This window comes from Nelumbo lutea, chromosome 7 (genome assembly GCF_056320005.1).
Source record: "Nelumbo lutea isolate HS-2025 chromosome 7, American lotus-T2T, whole genome shotgun sequence".
Classification (NCBI taxonomy): Eukaryota; Viridiplantae; Streptophyta; class Magnoliopsida; order Proteales; family Nelumbonaceae; genus Nelumbo; species Nelumbo lutea.
In genome coordinates this window covers 56,222,095-56,236,187 of record NC_142690.1, presented here as the reverse complement: position 1 = coordinate 56,236,187, position 14,093 = coordinate 56,222,095, and the positions used below count along the sequence as shown (strand labels likewise).

General features: G+C 35.7%; 2 protein-coding genes and 1 pseudogene across 14 annotated transcripts in view; 1 reads left to right on the top strand and 2 right to left on the bottom strand.

Annotated features, from left to right (window-relative positions):
- Positions 1-1,002, bottom strand: part of LOC148846498 (SNF1-related protein kinase catalytic subunit alpha KIN10) — a 35,581-nt gene extending 34,579 nt beyond the window's left edge. The window contains exon 1 of one of the 6 annotated variants that reach the window (XM_088953794.1): positions 589-1,002. In XM_088953794.1, the coding sequence (XP_088809920.1) occupies positions 589-746 (158 nt within the window). In that variant the 5' untranslated portion in view covers positions 747-1,002. Of the gene's footprint in view, positions 1-19; positions 277-588 lie in introns of those variants that run through there. The other 5 variants (XM_088953793.1, XM_088953795.1, XM_088953796.1 and 2 more) reach the window with 5 other exon arrangements.
- A 1,117-nt stretch (positions 1,003-2,119) lies between these two features.
- Positions 2,120-2,596, top strand: LOC148846497 (abscisic acid receptor PYL8 pseudogene; annotated as a pseudogene).
- Positions 2,597-9,702: 7,106 nt separating this feature from the next.
- LOC148846496 (uncharacterized) lies at positions 9,703-13,569 on the bottom strand. Of its 8 annotated transcripts, XM_088953789.1 has the most exons (5): positions 13,432-13,569; positions 13,228-13,304; positions 10,700-10,778; positions 10,227-10,353; positions 9,703-10,021 (listed from the first exon to the last, which is right to left on the bottom strand). In XM_088953789.1, exons 4-5 carry the CDS (start codon positions 10,317-10,319, stop codon positions 9,908-9,910), a joined length of 207 nt encoding a protein of 68 aa, XP_088809915.1. In that variant the 5' UTR covers positions 10,320-10,353; positions 10,700-10,778; positions 13,228-13,304; positions 13,432-13,569; the 3' UTR covers positions 9,703-9,907. The 8 variants fall into 8 exon arrangements, with proteins under 8 accessions (XP_088809915.1, XP_088809914.1, XP_088809918.1 ...); XM_088953788.1 differs by lacking the exon at positions 10,700-10,778; XM_088953792.1 differs by lacking the exon at positions 10,700-10,778 and having other exon boundaries at positions 10,227-10,329.
- Positions 13,570-14,093: the final 524 nt, after the last annotated feature.

The following is a 14,093-nucleotide window of genomic DNA, read 5'->3' as shown; positions in this document are numbered from 1 at the left end:
AGAAAAAAAAATTGCGTACTTGTCTGCAATAAGGAGCAATTAGTCGTATGCAATCTTCTCTTCTCTGCAGCGAGCGAGTCCTCTCTCTCTCTCTCTCTCTCTCTCTCTCTCTCTCTCGCAACGTCCTACAGTGCCCACGCCTTGATTGTCTTCTCTGAGGCTCTTCGTAGCAAACCCTGGGAAGTGGGAACAGGGATTTCCGGTGGTTCGGGAGAACGACAAGGAACTGCTCCCAGTTTTTGATTTAATGACTCCTCTTATGATGTCATGTAACAGAATTACGATAGAATGGTGCTCCACTTTTTTATTATTATTATTATTATTATTATTATTAAAAATTCCAGTATTTTGGGCTTAGACGTATCAGTCAAATACCTGAAATTCCAAAACGTGTCGATCTAATACCCATCATTAAGCATGTAAAAAGACATAAATTTCCTTTTAAATGTTATTTAATTTTTTTTATTAATCATTCAAAAAAAATTATATTTATTTAATTATCAAATTTATTGTACTTTGAATATGGTCTGTTCTTAAACCAGAGCAATGATGAACAGTCCCAAATCCGCTAAAAGTTACAACTATTACCTGAACAGTCCCGAAGCGGTGATGCGACACTGGCGTCCTTGAACTTTGCTGGGGTAGTACCCATAGCTGCTCCAGTGTGTGAGCGAAAAGGCAAACGCGATGTAGCACTCGGACTTTGTTGGGGTAGCAATCGTATCTTCTAGTCTGTTGCTCTGCATTTCTTGGACTTGCTAGCTTTCTAGTCATTGTCTTTGTAATGCTTGTACTTGTTCTCGAGGCTGTTGTGTTTTGGTGAGTGAGATCCGAACTAGGTTTATCTTTAGTCTGGTGAGTCTAGTTCTGTACAGGGCAATTGGGGTTTATTTGGGATCATATCAAAGCTCCCCTAATCGTTATCTTTACTTCATAGGATAGGATGGGAGTGTTTTAGTTCTCTGCTTCTGATCTGGTTTCAGATCAGACCCAACTAGCAATCATAAGCTTAAACCGATTAATCAACCTAAAACTACTTCATTAAGAGGAAAAATCGGATGTTTTTCCTTCTCTATGCATTCATTCTTATTATAGTACATGACAACGAAAAGGTAAATACCAAAACTTTTTTTTTTGGTTTTGAATGCAACTTTGATTTCACACTAGATAGAAGATGATGAATGATGTTTTTTTTTAAAGGGTAATTTTGACATTTTCAAAGGTTTGAAATCGCACATATAATACACATAACTAATGGCTGGTTAAGGATAGGCACTAATTTGGCACGTTTTGGAAGTTCATGTATTGGATTGACATGTCTTAAAGTTCGGAGACCAAAGTGACACTAGGCCCAAAATAGAGGGTACTGGCCTAGAATTTTCCCTTATTATTATTATTATTATTATTATTGTTGTTGTTGTTGTTGTTGTTGTTGTTGTGATGATGGCGATGATAATGACATGATAGAAATTTTTTTATTAGCACCCTATACTCTGGGACTAATCTCACTTTTGTCCCCAAACTTCAAAATGTATTAATCCAATACCTGAACTTCTAAAACATGCCAATTTAATCCAAAATTGTTAATTGTTGTTATCTGACATGTGAAAAGACAAAAATGTTCATGTCATCTAATTTTCTTTAGGGTAAATTCCATATTAGTACCATGTACTTCAGGGGTTGTTAAAAGCTAGTTCATGAACTTTAAAACTATCACTATAGTACCTAAACTTTCAAAAAATGTCAACTTAGTACCCACTGTTAGCATTTTGTCAGTTATCTGATGCACGTGATGTCACATGTGATTTATAACACTCCAAACTTTCAACATTACCCTTTTAAAAAAGAAATTATTCATTGTCTTCTTCCTTGAGACTAAAATCAAAGCTACAAGAATAGTCCCGAATCCAGTTTGCTTATAAAAAAATGGATGTTAAATTTCAGTATGACACATTGATGCCCAATTTTTCTTATTTAGAAAGAAACCAGAAAATGATAGCGGTTTTTAGGGAAATTTGTTCATTTTAGGTAATTTTCTGAAATTGGAGCATTTTGGACTTTGGAAAGGGCAAGTTATAACGTGTTACAAGTTGATGATTGTGGAGAAAAGGTTTTTGCCATGAATGGTAATGGATATAGCAAGGTTGAGGCAAAGTATATATGGAGGCACCACTGACACGAGATGAAAGACAACCAGTGAAGCTTCACCCTTATTAATTAAACACATCAAGGCTCCTATTCATCTTGTCTTGTCCTTGGTGAAGAGATTCGATCAACCTTAGAAGTAAGTGAGTTGTGCAGGGAGACTTTGAGATTGGGAGTGCCAGAGAAGTGGATGTAAAATCAGGATTGCTGGTCACAACCAACACTAAAAGGTTGGAACTTCTCGATAATGAATATATACTCAGCATTCGGTTTGTTGGTGGGGATCATAGGCTAAGGAACTACTCATCAATCATTACCCTCTATCCAAGAGTTATTGAGGGTATACCATGAACCTTAGTCATAGGCTAATGAACTACTCATCAATCTCAAGTCATTGGCAGATGTGTCTAAGCGGATGGCTGTAAAGGACTGGACTGAACCCATTGATTGAATCTGAGTGATGGGTAATTGGGAGAGACATTGGATGAAGACTCTAATTCCCATGGATGAAGCATCCAAGGCTTTTGAATCTTGGAAGCTTTGAAGACAGACAGGTAGTAACTTCTTCTGTCTTCAACAGACTACCCTCACTTCTTATTTTCTTAATTTGCTTTGTTTGTTATTTTCCCCTTTTGGTTTTAGAACGATGGTGGGATATTTGGTTCTTCAGTACCTCAAGAACCATTATCCCTTTGATTAGGTTTTTAAACCTATCCATGGATTGGGAGGAAAACCAAAAAAGAAGACAAGAGAAAAGGGGAAAAAACGAAACTATTCTCTGTGATATTTTTGCTTTTTGGCCGTTTTAGTATGCATTGATCCATGATCATTACATATCAACTAGTTTCTAAACATCTTCTCTTTCTTTTTTTTTTCATGAATTTCAAGTGGATATTATAAAGAAAGATAATGTTTAAAAGGCATTTGTGTCATTTCACATGCCACTTAACATTGTTAACAATTTTGGACTAAACTGATAGTTTTTGAAAATTCATCCATTCAGGTATCGTAATGACATGTTTTAAAGTTTGAATACTAACTTGTGACAACCCCTAAAATACAAGTACTAACATAGAATTTTCCCTTTTCTTTATAAATCAAATATACAATCATAAATCAAGAGGTCGGGCTGGTTGCTAGCTCTAGCAAGTTCATTCTCGCAAATGACCCGTAAACCTTGCGAGAGCCATAACATTGTAAGCCACGGTAGCTTTTGGCGACGTGTTGAATGTGGCCATCCAAATTCTGGTGCCTTGATTTGGCTCTTGAATTTTGTCCACCCATTTCTACCATGTCCTCTAATTCTCAGACCCTCCTTTGCCTCTCATGCATCCCTTCCTTGAATTCCTCTTAGGTGGCCTCTTCTTTCCCTTCCTCATAACCAATGATAATAATTTCAACTCCCTACAAGAAATTATCAATCAAAAGTCGAGTAGAAGAAGAAAAATATTTAAGGGGTGGATGATAAGAAGCATTGATCTTTGTGCCTTCCCAAGTTCCGACATTAATGCTAAATAAGAAAATCAGACTAAAAGAGTATCTTTTATAGCAACGCAAAGAGCTGATGAACACTTGTTAGATTTGTTAGCAGGTTGGCTTGAATCTTGGTAGTGAAAGCTGGGAACAAGTGTTGATGAATACACCTGGCTAAGGCATTTCTTTACACCTTAACGACTTTCGCTTAGACAACCCAAAAGAGACACAATCACAATAGATTCTAATAAAGAGAATACTTTCTATGTTTGGATTATTGAATGCAAGGTTTTTAAAACCAAGCCAGACTGGGAACTGTTATGGGGACTAGTTCCTGGCCGAATGGTCTGAATGTCCATGAATGGACAACTCACTTTGACAAAGAAAAATAAAAAATTAAAAAAAAAAATGGTTAAAACCCATTGTCCGGATTAACGGTTTGATGGTTCGACTGCCTAGGTGATCAGCAGTTTGTTAACCAAATTAATGATTTTTGGCTAAAAAGCGGTTTTGAGATGAAACAGAACTGATCAAGTGACTAATTCCCGGTTTTTCTAGTCCAATCCAGTTTTGAAAGCACTAGTTAAATGAATCTATCCATTAATGTGAGATATCTTATTGAGCATTCATATGGATTCCTCAACTTCCCAATTGAAGTAATTTTTGGGAACCAAACTACCTCACCTGCTAGACTCACATAACAGTTACTAATGACTACCTTGTTGTTGAGAGCCAAATTACATTGATGGGTAAGCTTCCTTTAAAGGTCTTGAGCCACACTAAACATCATTCCAGAAAGAGATTTCACTTCCAATCCCAACTTTGAAAGGTCTAAACTGAGAAAAAGACCCCTAAAGCTTCACCACAACTTTCCAAACACTAGTGTTGTAGGAGTTTTGGGAAGAGTCGAGGATGAGCCAAAGACATCACTGCCATATTTGTCTTTGACCACCTTTCTTCACATGTCCTTTTGAGCATTGAACCTCCACAACTACTTCCTTAAAATGGATTGTTCATGGCATGAACATGAAAATTAAGGGAAAGTCCTTAAAAGTATCCCTTAAGTTTTAGTAAATTGACTTACTCCACCTCTACTATTTAGAAATTGTTACCAAAATTTATACAATTGTTTCTAACTGTTAAGGAAAGATTGAAAATGTTATTTTATCCATCATTTTTTTTTATTTTCAAAATGAAAATTTTGAATAAGCATGCAACATTTGAATGAAGCTCTCTCAATAGCAAAACTGCAACACATGCAAGAATAATAGCTTCAGAACAATTGGTCTACTTGACTCTTCCATTGACGATGCTTTTAAGCCTTTGGCATCATTCTTCTAGGTAGTCGACGATTCTTTTAATACCCATCAAATTGAACAAACCTTGACACTACTAGTAGTTCCATGCTCTTGTTGAAGTCGGAGGGACTTTTAAGAGACTATTGCTCTTCTCAAGAAGTTAAGACTTTGTCCTTTCCACATTGGATTCAAGGAAATGATGCCAATTGCGTGGAAAGCTCAACATCATATGGAAACTCATATGCAATTTGAGGTAAATCCACGCCAACTACGTAGGACATCATGTATGTAGTGGTTTTGTTTTGGTTTGGCATAGCTTGCAATTGTAGCTTTTGATGGTGGGAGCACATTAGACATCGGTAAAGGTGTTGTTGAAAATTTGGATATGCTGTTTTATTTTGAAAATTTGAATAATAATAGACGACAAAATCAACCATAAAAGGGTAATATTGGGATTTAAAAAATATATATGTCATGTGGTGTAACATGTGAATGGATTGTAATGGAACATTAACGGATGCTAATGGCATGGGGAGATTTAAGGGGCATTTTACAATGTGAATTGTTTTTCTTGTTGATAGTTCCTAAAACAAATCAAAACCATTTTGTTTGAAAACAGATTGTTTCTTAAAACAAAAACATAAGAAATATGTTATTGGTTGTGTATGTGTTTTTTGTTTTCAAAATTGAAATCAAAAGCATGTTCTTGAATTTGGTTTCGAAAACAAGTTTTCATCTGATTAGTCAACATCATGCTCCATAAATCATGCAATTTCCACATTCGAAAATTTATTTTTGTTTTGAAAACCAATGTTTTGTTGATTCCAAAAACACATTGTTTTTTGAAACAAAACCAACTTGTTCTTTCCTTTGGTATGTTCCATAAATCATGCAATTTCCCTTTGGTATGGTATCTAGAGGCGCTCCAAGTTGAACCTCTTGATGTAGTCTCAAAGCGTCTTGTTTGGTCGTTGAACCATGTTTAGTAGGCAGGTCACTGATTTTGGGCACCTTTTGCTGGTGGTGAAGTGCATTGTGAAGAGATCTACGAACTGGTTCCATCTCTTTATTGAGCCTGTGGCCAGTCCTGAGTACCACATCCAAGCTATACCCTGAAAAGTCATTGAGCCATGTAGAGGTTGCGTCGTTTGCCCTATGAAGTTGCATCAGGGCCTGAAAATTGTTAATGTGATTAACTAGGTCTGTTGTGCCATCATAAGACTCCAGGCTTGGGGCTTTGAAGTCCTTAGGCCATGGGGTTGTAAGGACCTCAGGTGCAAGAGGGGAGGTGCGGGTCACATGCGGTGCTGCTGGTTGGGTGACGACCTAGCTTACCTCTCCTTTCTTGTTTGCCTCCTCATTGTTGGTGGAAGTGAGGTGGCTTCTCCTAGTGTTGCGGCGTGCACGTCGGCAATACCTTCTCCTCGACACCTCAGTCGAGCTATTGCCTTTAGTCTTGTTTTTGTTGTAGCTCGGTTGTGCTCTTCGATCGGGACCTGGTTCTGGTTGTCAGTGTGACGAGGTGGATCCGGGACGTCGATTCCAGTAGGAACCACTGATGGCTCAACTGGAGGGAGAGGCACTTTATTTGGTGTAGGGGAAGGCTGGGTTTGGCATTGCTGGTGCACCTAGCAAGGTTAGGGGCACTGTGAACTGCCCAATGGTCACGGAATGGACTTCTGGATGTGCTTCGGGTTAGTCACGCCCTCCTGTGACCTGGTTGTTATTGTTGTTGGTGGGCTGATTGTTGCTTGAGGAAGCCATTGGAATAGTAAAAGCAGAGAAATAGAGTGAGACTACGACTTTTTGTTGCGGTTTCCCACAGATGGCGCTAACTAATGATGTGTGATTTGAATGCTCCCTGCTAGAGAACAGTTCAGACATCGGACTAGTGATGTGACTAGGTCGAGTTGCAAGACAAGAGAATCAAAAGTGTTTCGAGGTTCTTTACCCGATGCGGGCACTCTGATGCTTAAGTCAGCGATGGGGATTTTGAGGGAGCTAATAGCTTGAGTTGAGAGCAAGAGAATGTGAGAGCTAAATCGCACGTACCTTGTAAGGCTAAAGGCGAAGCCTTTATATAGGCAAGCTGTCGTGGGTTTAGCACCCGAAGATGGACTCTGAATAAGGTAATAAGGCTTATCCAGGTTCGTTTGATTCGGGTGGCGATAAGATAAAATCTGTTGGCACACGCCGTGATCCCAAGGAGATTAGAGACAATTGGCTTGCTTCTAGAAGGGGGCTACGTGGCACCTTGGCAGGTCGGTGAGTGTAGTGAGCTGCTCGGGGCTCGGTCTAGCTGGGTGAACCGAGGTGCCTGAGTAACTAGGACCACTGAGGTGTCTGAGGTTGCTGAAGTGTTTCCATATCGTTCCACCGCTCCACATGCCATCACATCATTGGATGGACGGGCCAAATTAACTGTCATTAGTCATTATTAATGATTGTCTATTCTTTCTCCATTTTTTGTTTTGTTGATACTATTATGAGTTCATTTTGTTAGGAGTATAAACAGGAGGTGTGTTTTATAAGGGTGCTTCTTTAAAGCAAAAGGAGTTTGTGGAGAACCAATATAAGGAGTTTATTATGTGAAAAACAACATTACGCAGTAAGCATCAACTAATCCATTCCATAATTGATTTGTTAATTGTTTATTACAAGTTATATATATATATATATATATATATATATATATATAGATTGGTTGGTGCTTACAAAAATTAAAATTCTAATTGTTATTAGTATATATATATATATAATGCAAGGTGGGCTCTTTTTATAAAAATAAGTTTTACAAAAACCATAAGTTCTAATACCTCTGTTATTTAGATTTTCATTTATATATAGCAAGGGTGTTTTTACAACATCTCCAAATAAAAGATTTAATTTGTCGTTCAACATTTGCATGCTACATTTTCTTCTAGGTTGAGGAGAGAAGGAACCTTGTTGAACATTGACCATTAGGGTTTACAATTTTATTTTAGGCCACAAAATAAGCAAATTTAATAGAGAAACAATCTCTAGAATCTTGGTCCCATATAAGATAATCCTCTATAAGATTTTGGGCAAGATTAATCTTGAAAATATTTTGGGAAACCTTCAAAACAAAAAGAGAGTTGGAAAATTTTAAGTTACATCTTCTAGAACTTGGATTCAAATGATCTACCTCTCAGGCCCCATTCATTTGATGGTATTTAACAAGGGTAAGTTGGTCAATCAATGCGTTAATCACAATACCCCTGTATTCATTTGCTACTATATTGGACCCCACAGTAAATGAAGATATTTGAGAGTGGGTAATTGATACCCTCCTACAAGGTGGGTAAACAACTTACTTGCGTGCTTGTTGAAGTTGATAAGCACTCTCTCCTCACCTCTCTCTTTACCTGGGCTATTGGTAACGTATAAGAATGTTGGAAAATTTGCTTATTTTGGCAAGTTTTACTTGGAAAACACTTGTGTAAACATATTTACCCAGGTAAGTAAAAACAAACAAGGCCTTAGAATGGCTACCAAGACTCAACTTGGGTTCCATAATTTTGAAGCTGAATATTGGGAATCCATGGATCTTCCCAAATGTTAATAAGATTTCTACTATTTACCAACCATCTCACCCCTTAGAGAAGGACCTTTCTTCTAGCCAATACCTTACAAACCCAGAAACCAAACTTAGGTAAAGGGTCTCTAAGTATGAATTTAGCATTGGTGTTGGGAATATTGCACCGTTTTCTAAAAAAAAAACGATGTTGGGTGTGTGGAGTTGTAAGCACCATTTTCTCTTATTTTTTGTTTGGAACTGGTGTTGCCATATAGGCGTTTTTTAAGAAAACAGCACTGGTTTTATTTGGTACTTGGCAGCAACATTTTTAACATTGATCTATGTTATCCAATATCCAAGATGATGCCACATCATTGCAACATTTTTTTTTTCTGAAAAAACAATACCAAGCAAGAGAGCGTTATTTGAGGCACCGCTTTCTCTGATGTGGCCCCTACATGGTGCCATTTTCTTAGAAAACGGCATCGATGCCAAACACCCAATAAGAGAGTCTTTATTTTTAAGGTATTTGACCTTTACAACCTTGACTCACGACTTGTTTGGATTCTTATAGATTTTCCATGTAATCTTAGATAATAGAGCTAAAGAGCAAGGGTCCCAAAAACCTCCGACTCCCTTAATTCTACTTCTACAAATCATGTCTTAGCTTACCCAATTTATTTTGTGCTCACCTGAACTACCACCCCACCAAAGAGAGAAATCTTCCCCTCCAGCCTATGGTCTTGCCCTCAATCTTGTCATTTAAATATTGAAACACTTTCTTTTTTGATCAACCCAAATTGACAAACAACCCTAGGTTGTTTTAGCGAGTCATTTTGACAAGGTCGTTGACACGTTTAGTACTTAGAAAAGAAAGATTGTTTTCTGGTTGATAAATGAGATAGGCAAACCTTACTCCAAATATACCCTTTGAGTTCAGACTAACGAGTCTTCTAAAGATTCATCAGGTGACGTGATCTGAACAGTTTTTTTTTTTTTTTTTGACAGTCAACAATAGAACAGTTAATTTTTGCCAAGTTTCATGCCAGTTTCTGTCTAAAAATTTGATATATTTTCCAATGCCTCTACATAAACTTGAGTGGATTATGTGGGAAAATGGAAGGGCCTTCATTGTTGCACCTCAATTTGTGAGTTTGTAAAAAAGATTGAAACGAATAAACAAATTTAAATTAACTAGTTTCCCAAATAACCCCAAAATCAAATTATTTCATGGCATATACTCAGATGTTAGAATAATTCAATTGATTCTCTCACTTTTATTTTCAGTTCTTACCAAATGAACGTTCTGATGAGGTATATATATGGAGTATTAAAGTGAGAAAAAAAAAAGATGAAAATCAACTTCAAATCTCATATTAACTCATAACGAGAATTGGAAAAGTCCACAAACAAGACCTGAAAGGATAAGATAGCGGGGATATCCACAAATAGTCTAGTCTTTAGCTTGTTTTTCTGCTTTTCTTCTGGCTCGGCGTTCTCTGGAGCTCAGAGACGACTTAAATACTCCATTTTCAGAGTCTGAGTCCTCCAAATCTCTGAAAGATTTCTGCCCATGAAAAGAAAACGACCATCTCAAATAGAACCCACAAAACCAATCTTACAAAACATTAAGATGAAAGAATGATTTCCACTGGAGAAGAGAAGGGTAGGTCTCAGATTTCGCAAACAAGAACCCACCAATGGGAAAAAACTGAACTGAGCAAACCATAAAGAAAAAAGAACTAAACAGAAGAAGAGGAAGAGAAGAGCACCTCCCGAAGCTCTGCAAAGCTTACTGCGTAGAATGCGACGGCTGCAGCTGCGACAATTCCCACAATGGGAAGAGCTACTTGCATTGCATCCATTTTTCTTCTCCTGGTTTAGTTTAAGAGGATGATACTATTTGTCAAGCAGATAAGATGTCAGTACTCAAGTACCCAAAATAAAAACAAATAAAATAAATTAATAGAGAGATTATTCGTTTTACATAAATGTCACTATATTGGGAATTCAGATGGGCTCCAAAGACCAAGGTCGAATTCAATCCTCACGATATTGTGTTCACACCATTCTCAATCCATCCATATTGACCCAATATGACCCATCATCAATCTTTGTTAATGCGTCACAACCCATTCATATTGACCCACTTACCTGTCCATACTAACCCTTACCCACCCTCACCCATACTGGCCCACTTAACTATACTTATAAATGTAGAAGCGGGTCGGGTTAATCCATATACATAGAGAGACATTTTTAAGAGGATTATCTCATTCTCAAGACTGTCACATGATGGATACAGATTAGGCCAACCCGTGTACCTGAAAAAGGCATTTTTAAGAGAATCCTCTCAATCTCGAGATTATCACGTAGTAGATATGCATCGGATCAACATATATATTAAAAAACAAGTAATTTTAAGAAAATCACCTCACTATTGAGACTAACACGTGACAAAATACGGGTCGAGTCGGGTCACAATACCACCTCACTCTTGTGACTATCACGTAACAGCTATGGGTTGGGTTAACCTATATACCCAAAAAATTTGAGAGAACCGTCTTGCTCTCATGACTAACACATGGTTGGGCTAACCCATATGTTCAAAGATTGTAAAAATGCAGAAAAGTTAAAGAAACTAAAAGAATGCAAAAAAAAAAAAAAGCAAAAAATGCAAAAAGTTGCAAAAAAGAGGCATGAATTAGCATGGACCCGTGCTAAACAATAGAAATACACAAGAGTATACTTTTGTTTTATATTTTATCTTTTTAAATAATTAATAATTATTTATATTTTATATACTACTTATAATTTTTTTATTATACAAAAATACACTAATTAATTTCAACTAGGGTTGTTCACCAAATTAGTGAAACTGACCAACCCGACCCAAATCGACCCGAGTTGGTTGTTTTTTAATATTTCATATTGGCTTTGGTTCAACAATTTTCCAACCCAACTAGGTTGGATTAGTTCCGGTTTGGCCATTTGTAAATCGACCAAAATCGAACTAACCTAACCCCATATATATATTATTATTTTATATTTTATATTTTTAATACAAGAAAATGGGAAAACTCCCATGTTACTTAGTCCGAAATATTTTATATCATAAATTTAATTTTTTTTAATTTATTTTTTAATAATACCACTGTAATTTTTAAATCTAAATATAAATTTTAAATTTAAATCTTTTGAACCAATAGACCAAACTAAAAATTTACCCAAACTGATACAACCTGATTTGGTTGGTTTTCACTAATGGTTAGTCAATTTCGGATGACCAACTGCCTAACCCAAACATTCCTAATTTCAACTAAATTAATAGTCTAATCTCTAATAAATAACAATAGTTTAATGCCCAATAATTGTTGAAAATTTATAGCAAAAAAACACAATTATTTAAAATAAATTTATAATAAAATACAATAAATAACTAACAAAAATACAATAAATGCAAAAATGACAAAAATACAACAAATACTAAAAATATATTAAATTAGTCAATAAATAGTGTAATCACAAATAGTAGTTTAATCTCTAATAAATATTAATTAATAAATTATAACAAAAATACATAATTACTAAAAATAAATTCCTAACAATGATAAAATAAATACAATAGGTATAATAAATTAAATTTAAAAAGTTAAATAGCAGTAGTTTAAATTCCAATAATTATTGAAATTTTTTTATTAAATAACAAAACAAGAATAGGTTAATACATAATTATTGAAAATTCATTTATCACAAAAAACAATGAATAATTATTGAAAATACAACAAATATTAATTTTAGTATATATAATTATATAATTATTATATATTAGTATTCTAAAATTATTATTAATAAATATTAATTTTTATTGAAAGCTATTTTCCAGAATTATTAATTGATGTAAGTGAAACAAGTTTACAATATTATTTAGTTATTTAAGTAATATCAATATGCAAGTTTTTAAATATTAAATATTTATTTAATTTAATAATCCATAAAATTATAATTAATACTATTATTACATAACTTCGTTATTAATTTTGTAAAATATTAAATTATTATTAATCTAATAATTTTAACTATTGAAAATTTATTTGTGTTAAATATTTCGTTATTGAAAATATTTAGTTATTTAAATGATGAATTTAACGCCCTCATAATCTTCGATTTATACTAATGCTGCTAACTTTAGAGCTGAGGGCAGTGGATTAATCTTCAAGGTCTGGGGGCTGCGAATCCCGCTTGCTAAGAGTGAAAAGGCGTTAGAGGCCTCGAAACTCGGCTGTGTTTCTAGGGCATAGAGAAAGCTTATGTCACCTCAAGAGTATGAGTGATAGTTCAAGCATGTTATAACCCTAGTTTAGAGGTATTGACCTGAATGCAACCTACACTATTAAATGGGGGAATTGATTAAGGTGATCCAGAAATACATGGCAGGAACCGAGCAATGTCTCAGAAATACAAAAGGCAAAAGAAATACTCGAGGAGGACTGGGACTCAATAAAGCTCACATCTCTTCATCCCCTCCCTAGACAACCTATCTGCTAGCAAATTAACAGATATTTGGACCAATCTAGAAGAGAAGGATCTGGCACCTCTGAAATAATCCAAGTAGCAACTTTTACAGACCAAAATAGAGAAGGGTTAGGTTTTATCCATTGGAGTTCGTCTCCAACAGGTTCTTCAAATCGGAACCCAATGGGACGGTGTTACTCCATTGTCACGCCACCAATAGGAACAAACAAAAAATAATACATATGCATAAAAACTTACCTCGCCGGAGATGAGTTCAGTTCGGTTCCCCAGCTGCCGAAGGAGTGACAAGAGATGAGGGAGAGAGGGTTGAAAACCTAGAATCGGCAAAGAGAAGGTTTGATGGTCTGCTGTATAAAAAGGGAAGAATGAAAGAAAAATGTGTGTGAGAGAGAGGGAGTGAGAGGAAGAAGATGAAAAATGGGGAGAAAAATCGTGACTTACCTCTTAATTTGTTTGATGCTTCTCAGCTGCCGAAGAAAATAGGGAAATGCGAATATGCTCAAAGAAGAATGTGAAAGGTTTTTGCTGGTGAGGTTTGAGGGAAGACGAAAGAAGTTACGGGATTTGTTTGCGCGGGAGAGAAGATATGCATCAGCCACTGTAAGTAATCATACCTAGAGCAGCGGATTTTTTCTATTCGCTGCTAAAAAATGAATATATAGCGGAGTTTTTCTTAGTGCATCTATATACGAACTTTGTTGCAGTGTAAGAAGGTTTCTATGGACAAATGATAGATATTTATTCAGTTACAGTTGTCTCATGGTAACAACATATATACCCAAAAGAAAAAAAAAAAAAGATTTTTGATAAAAACCTCATTTTCTCTGCACAAGTCAAGCTTTGAAAGAACTTATTATATACTTCTTTCTTCCCTTCAATTGTTCAAGATTGGTCATCGAATTCAACTTTTTATAAACTCAATGGATGTAAACAGTCTAGGAGTAAGGAGATTTAATTTAGCAAAACAGTCTAGGAGTAAGGAGAAGTTTACATTCTCCAGTTTTGTTAGTCCTGCTAGTTGCTTCACAGGTATGTCATTCTAATCAGTTTTTCTTTACCAAGTCTATCTGTTCCATTGCTATCACTTAGATAAACTTCTCTTC

Excerpts from the sequence above, each read along its gene's own strand:
- LOC148846496 (XM_088953785.1), bottom strand. Across the intron at positions 10,022-10,226 it reads GCTTTGCAGAGCTTCGGGAG|AAATCTTTCAGAGATTTGGA; the intron begins GTGCTCTTCTCT and ends TTTCATGGGCAG.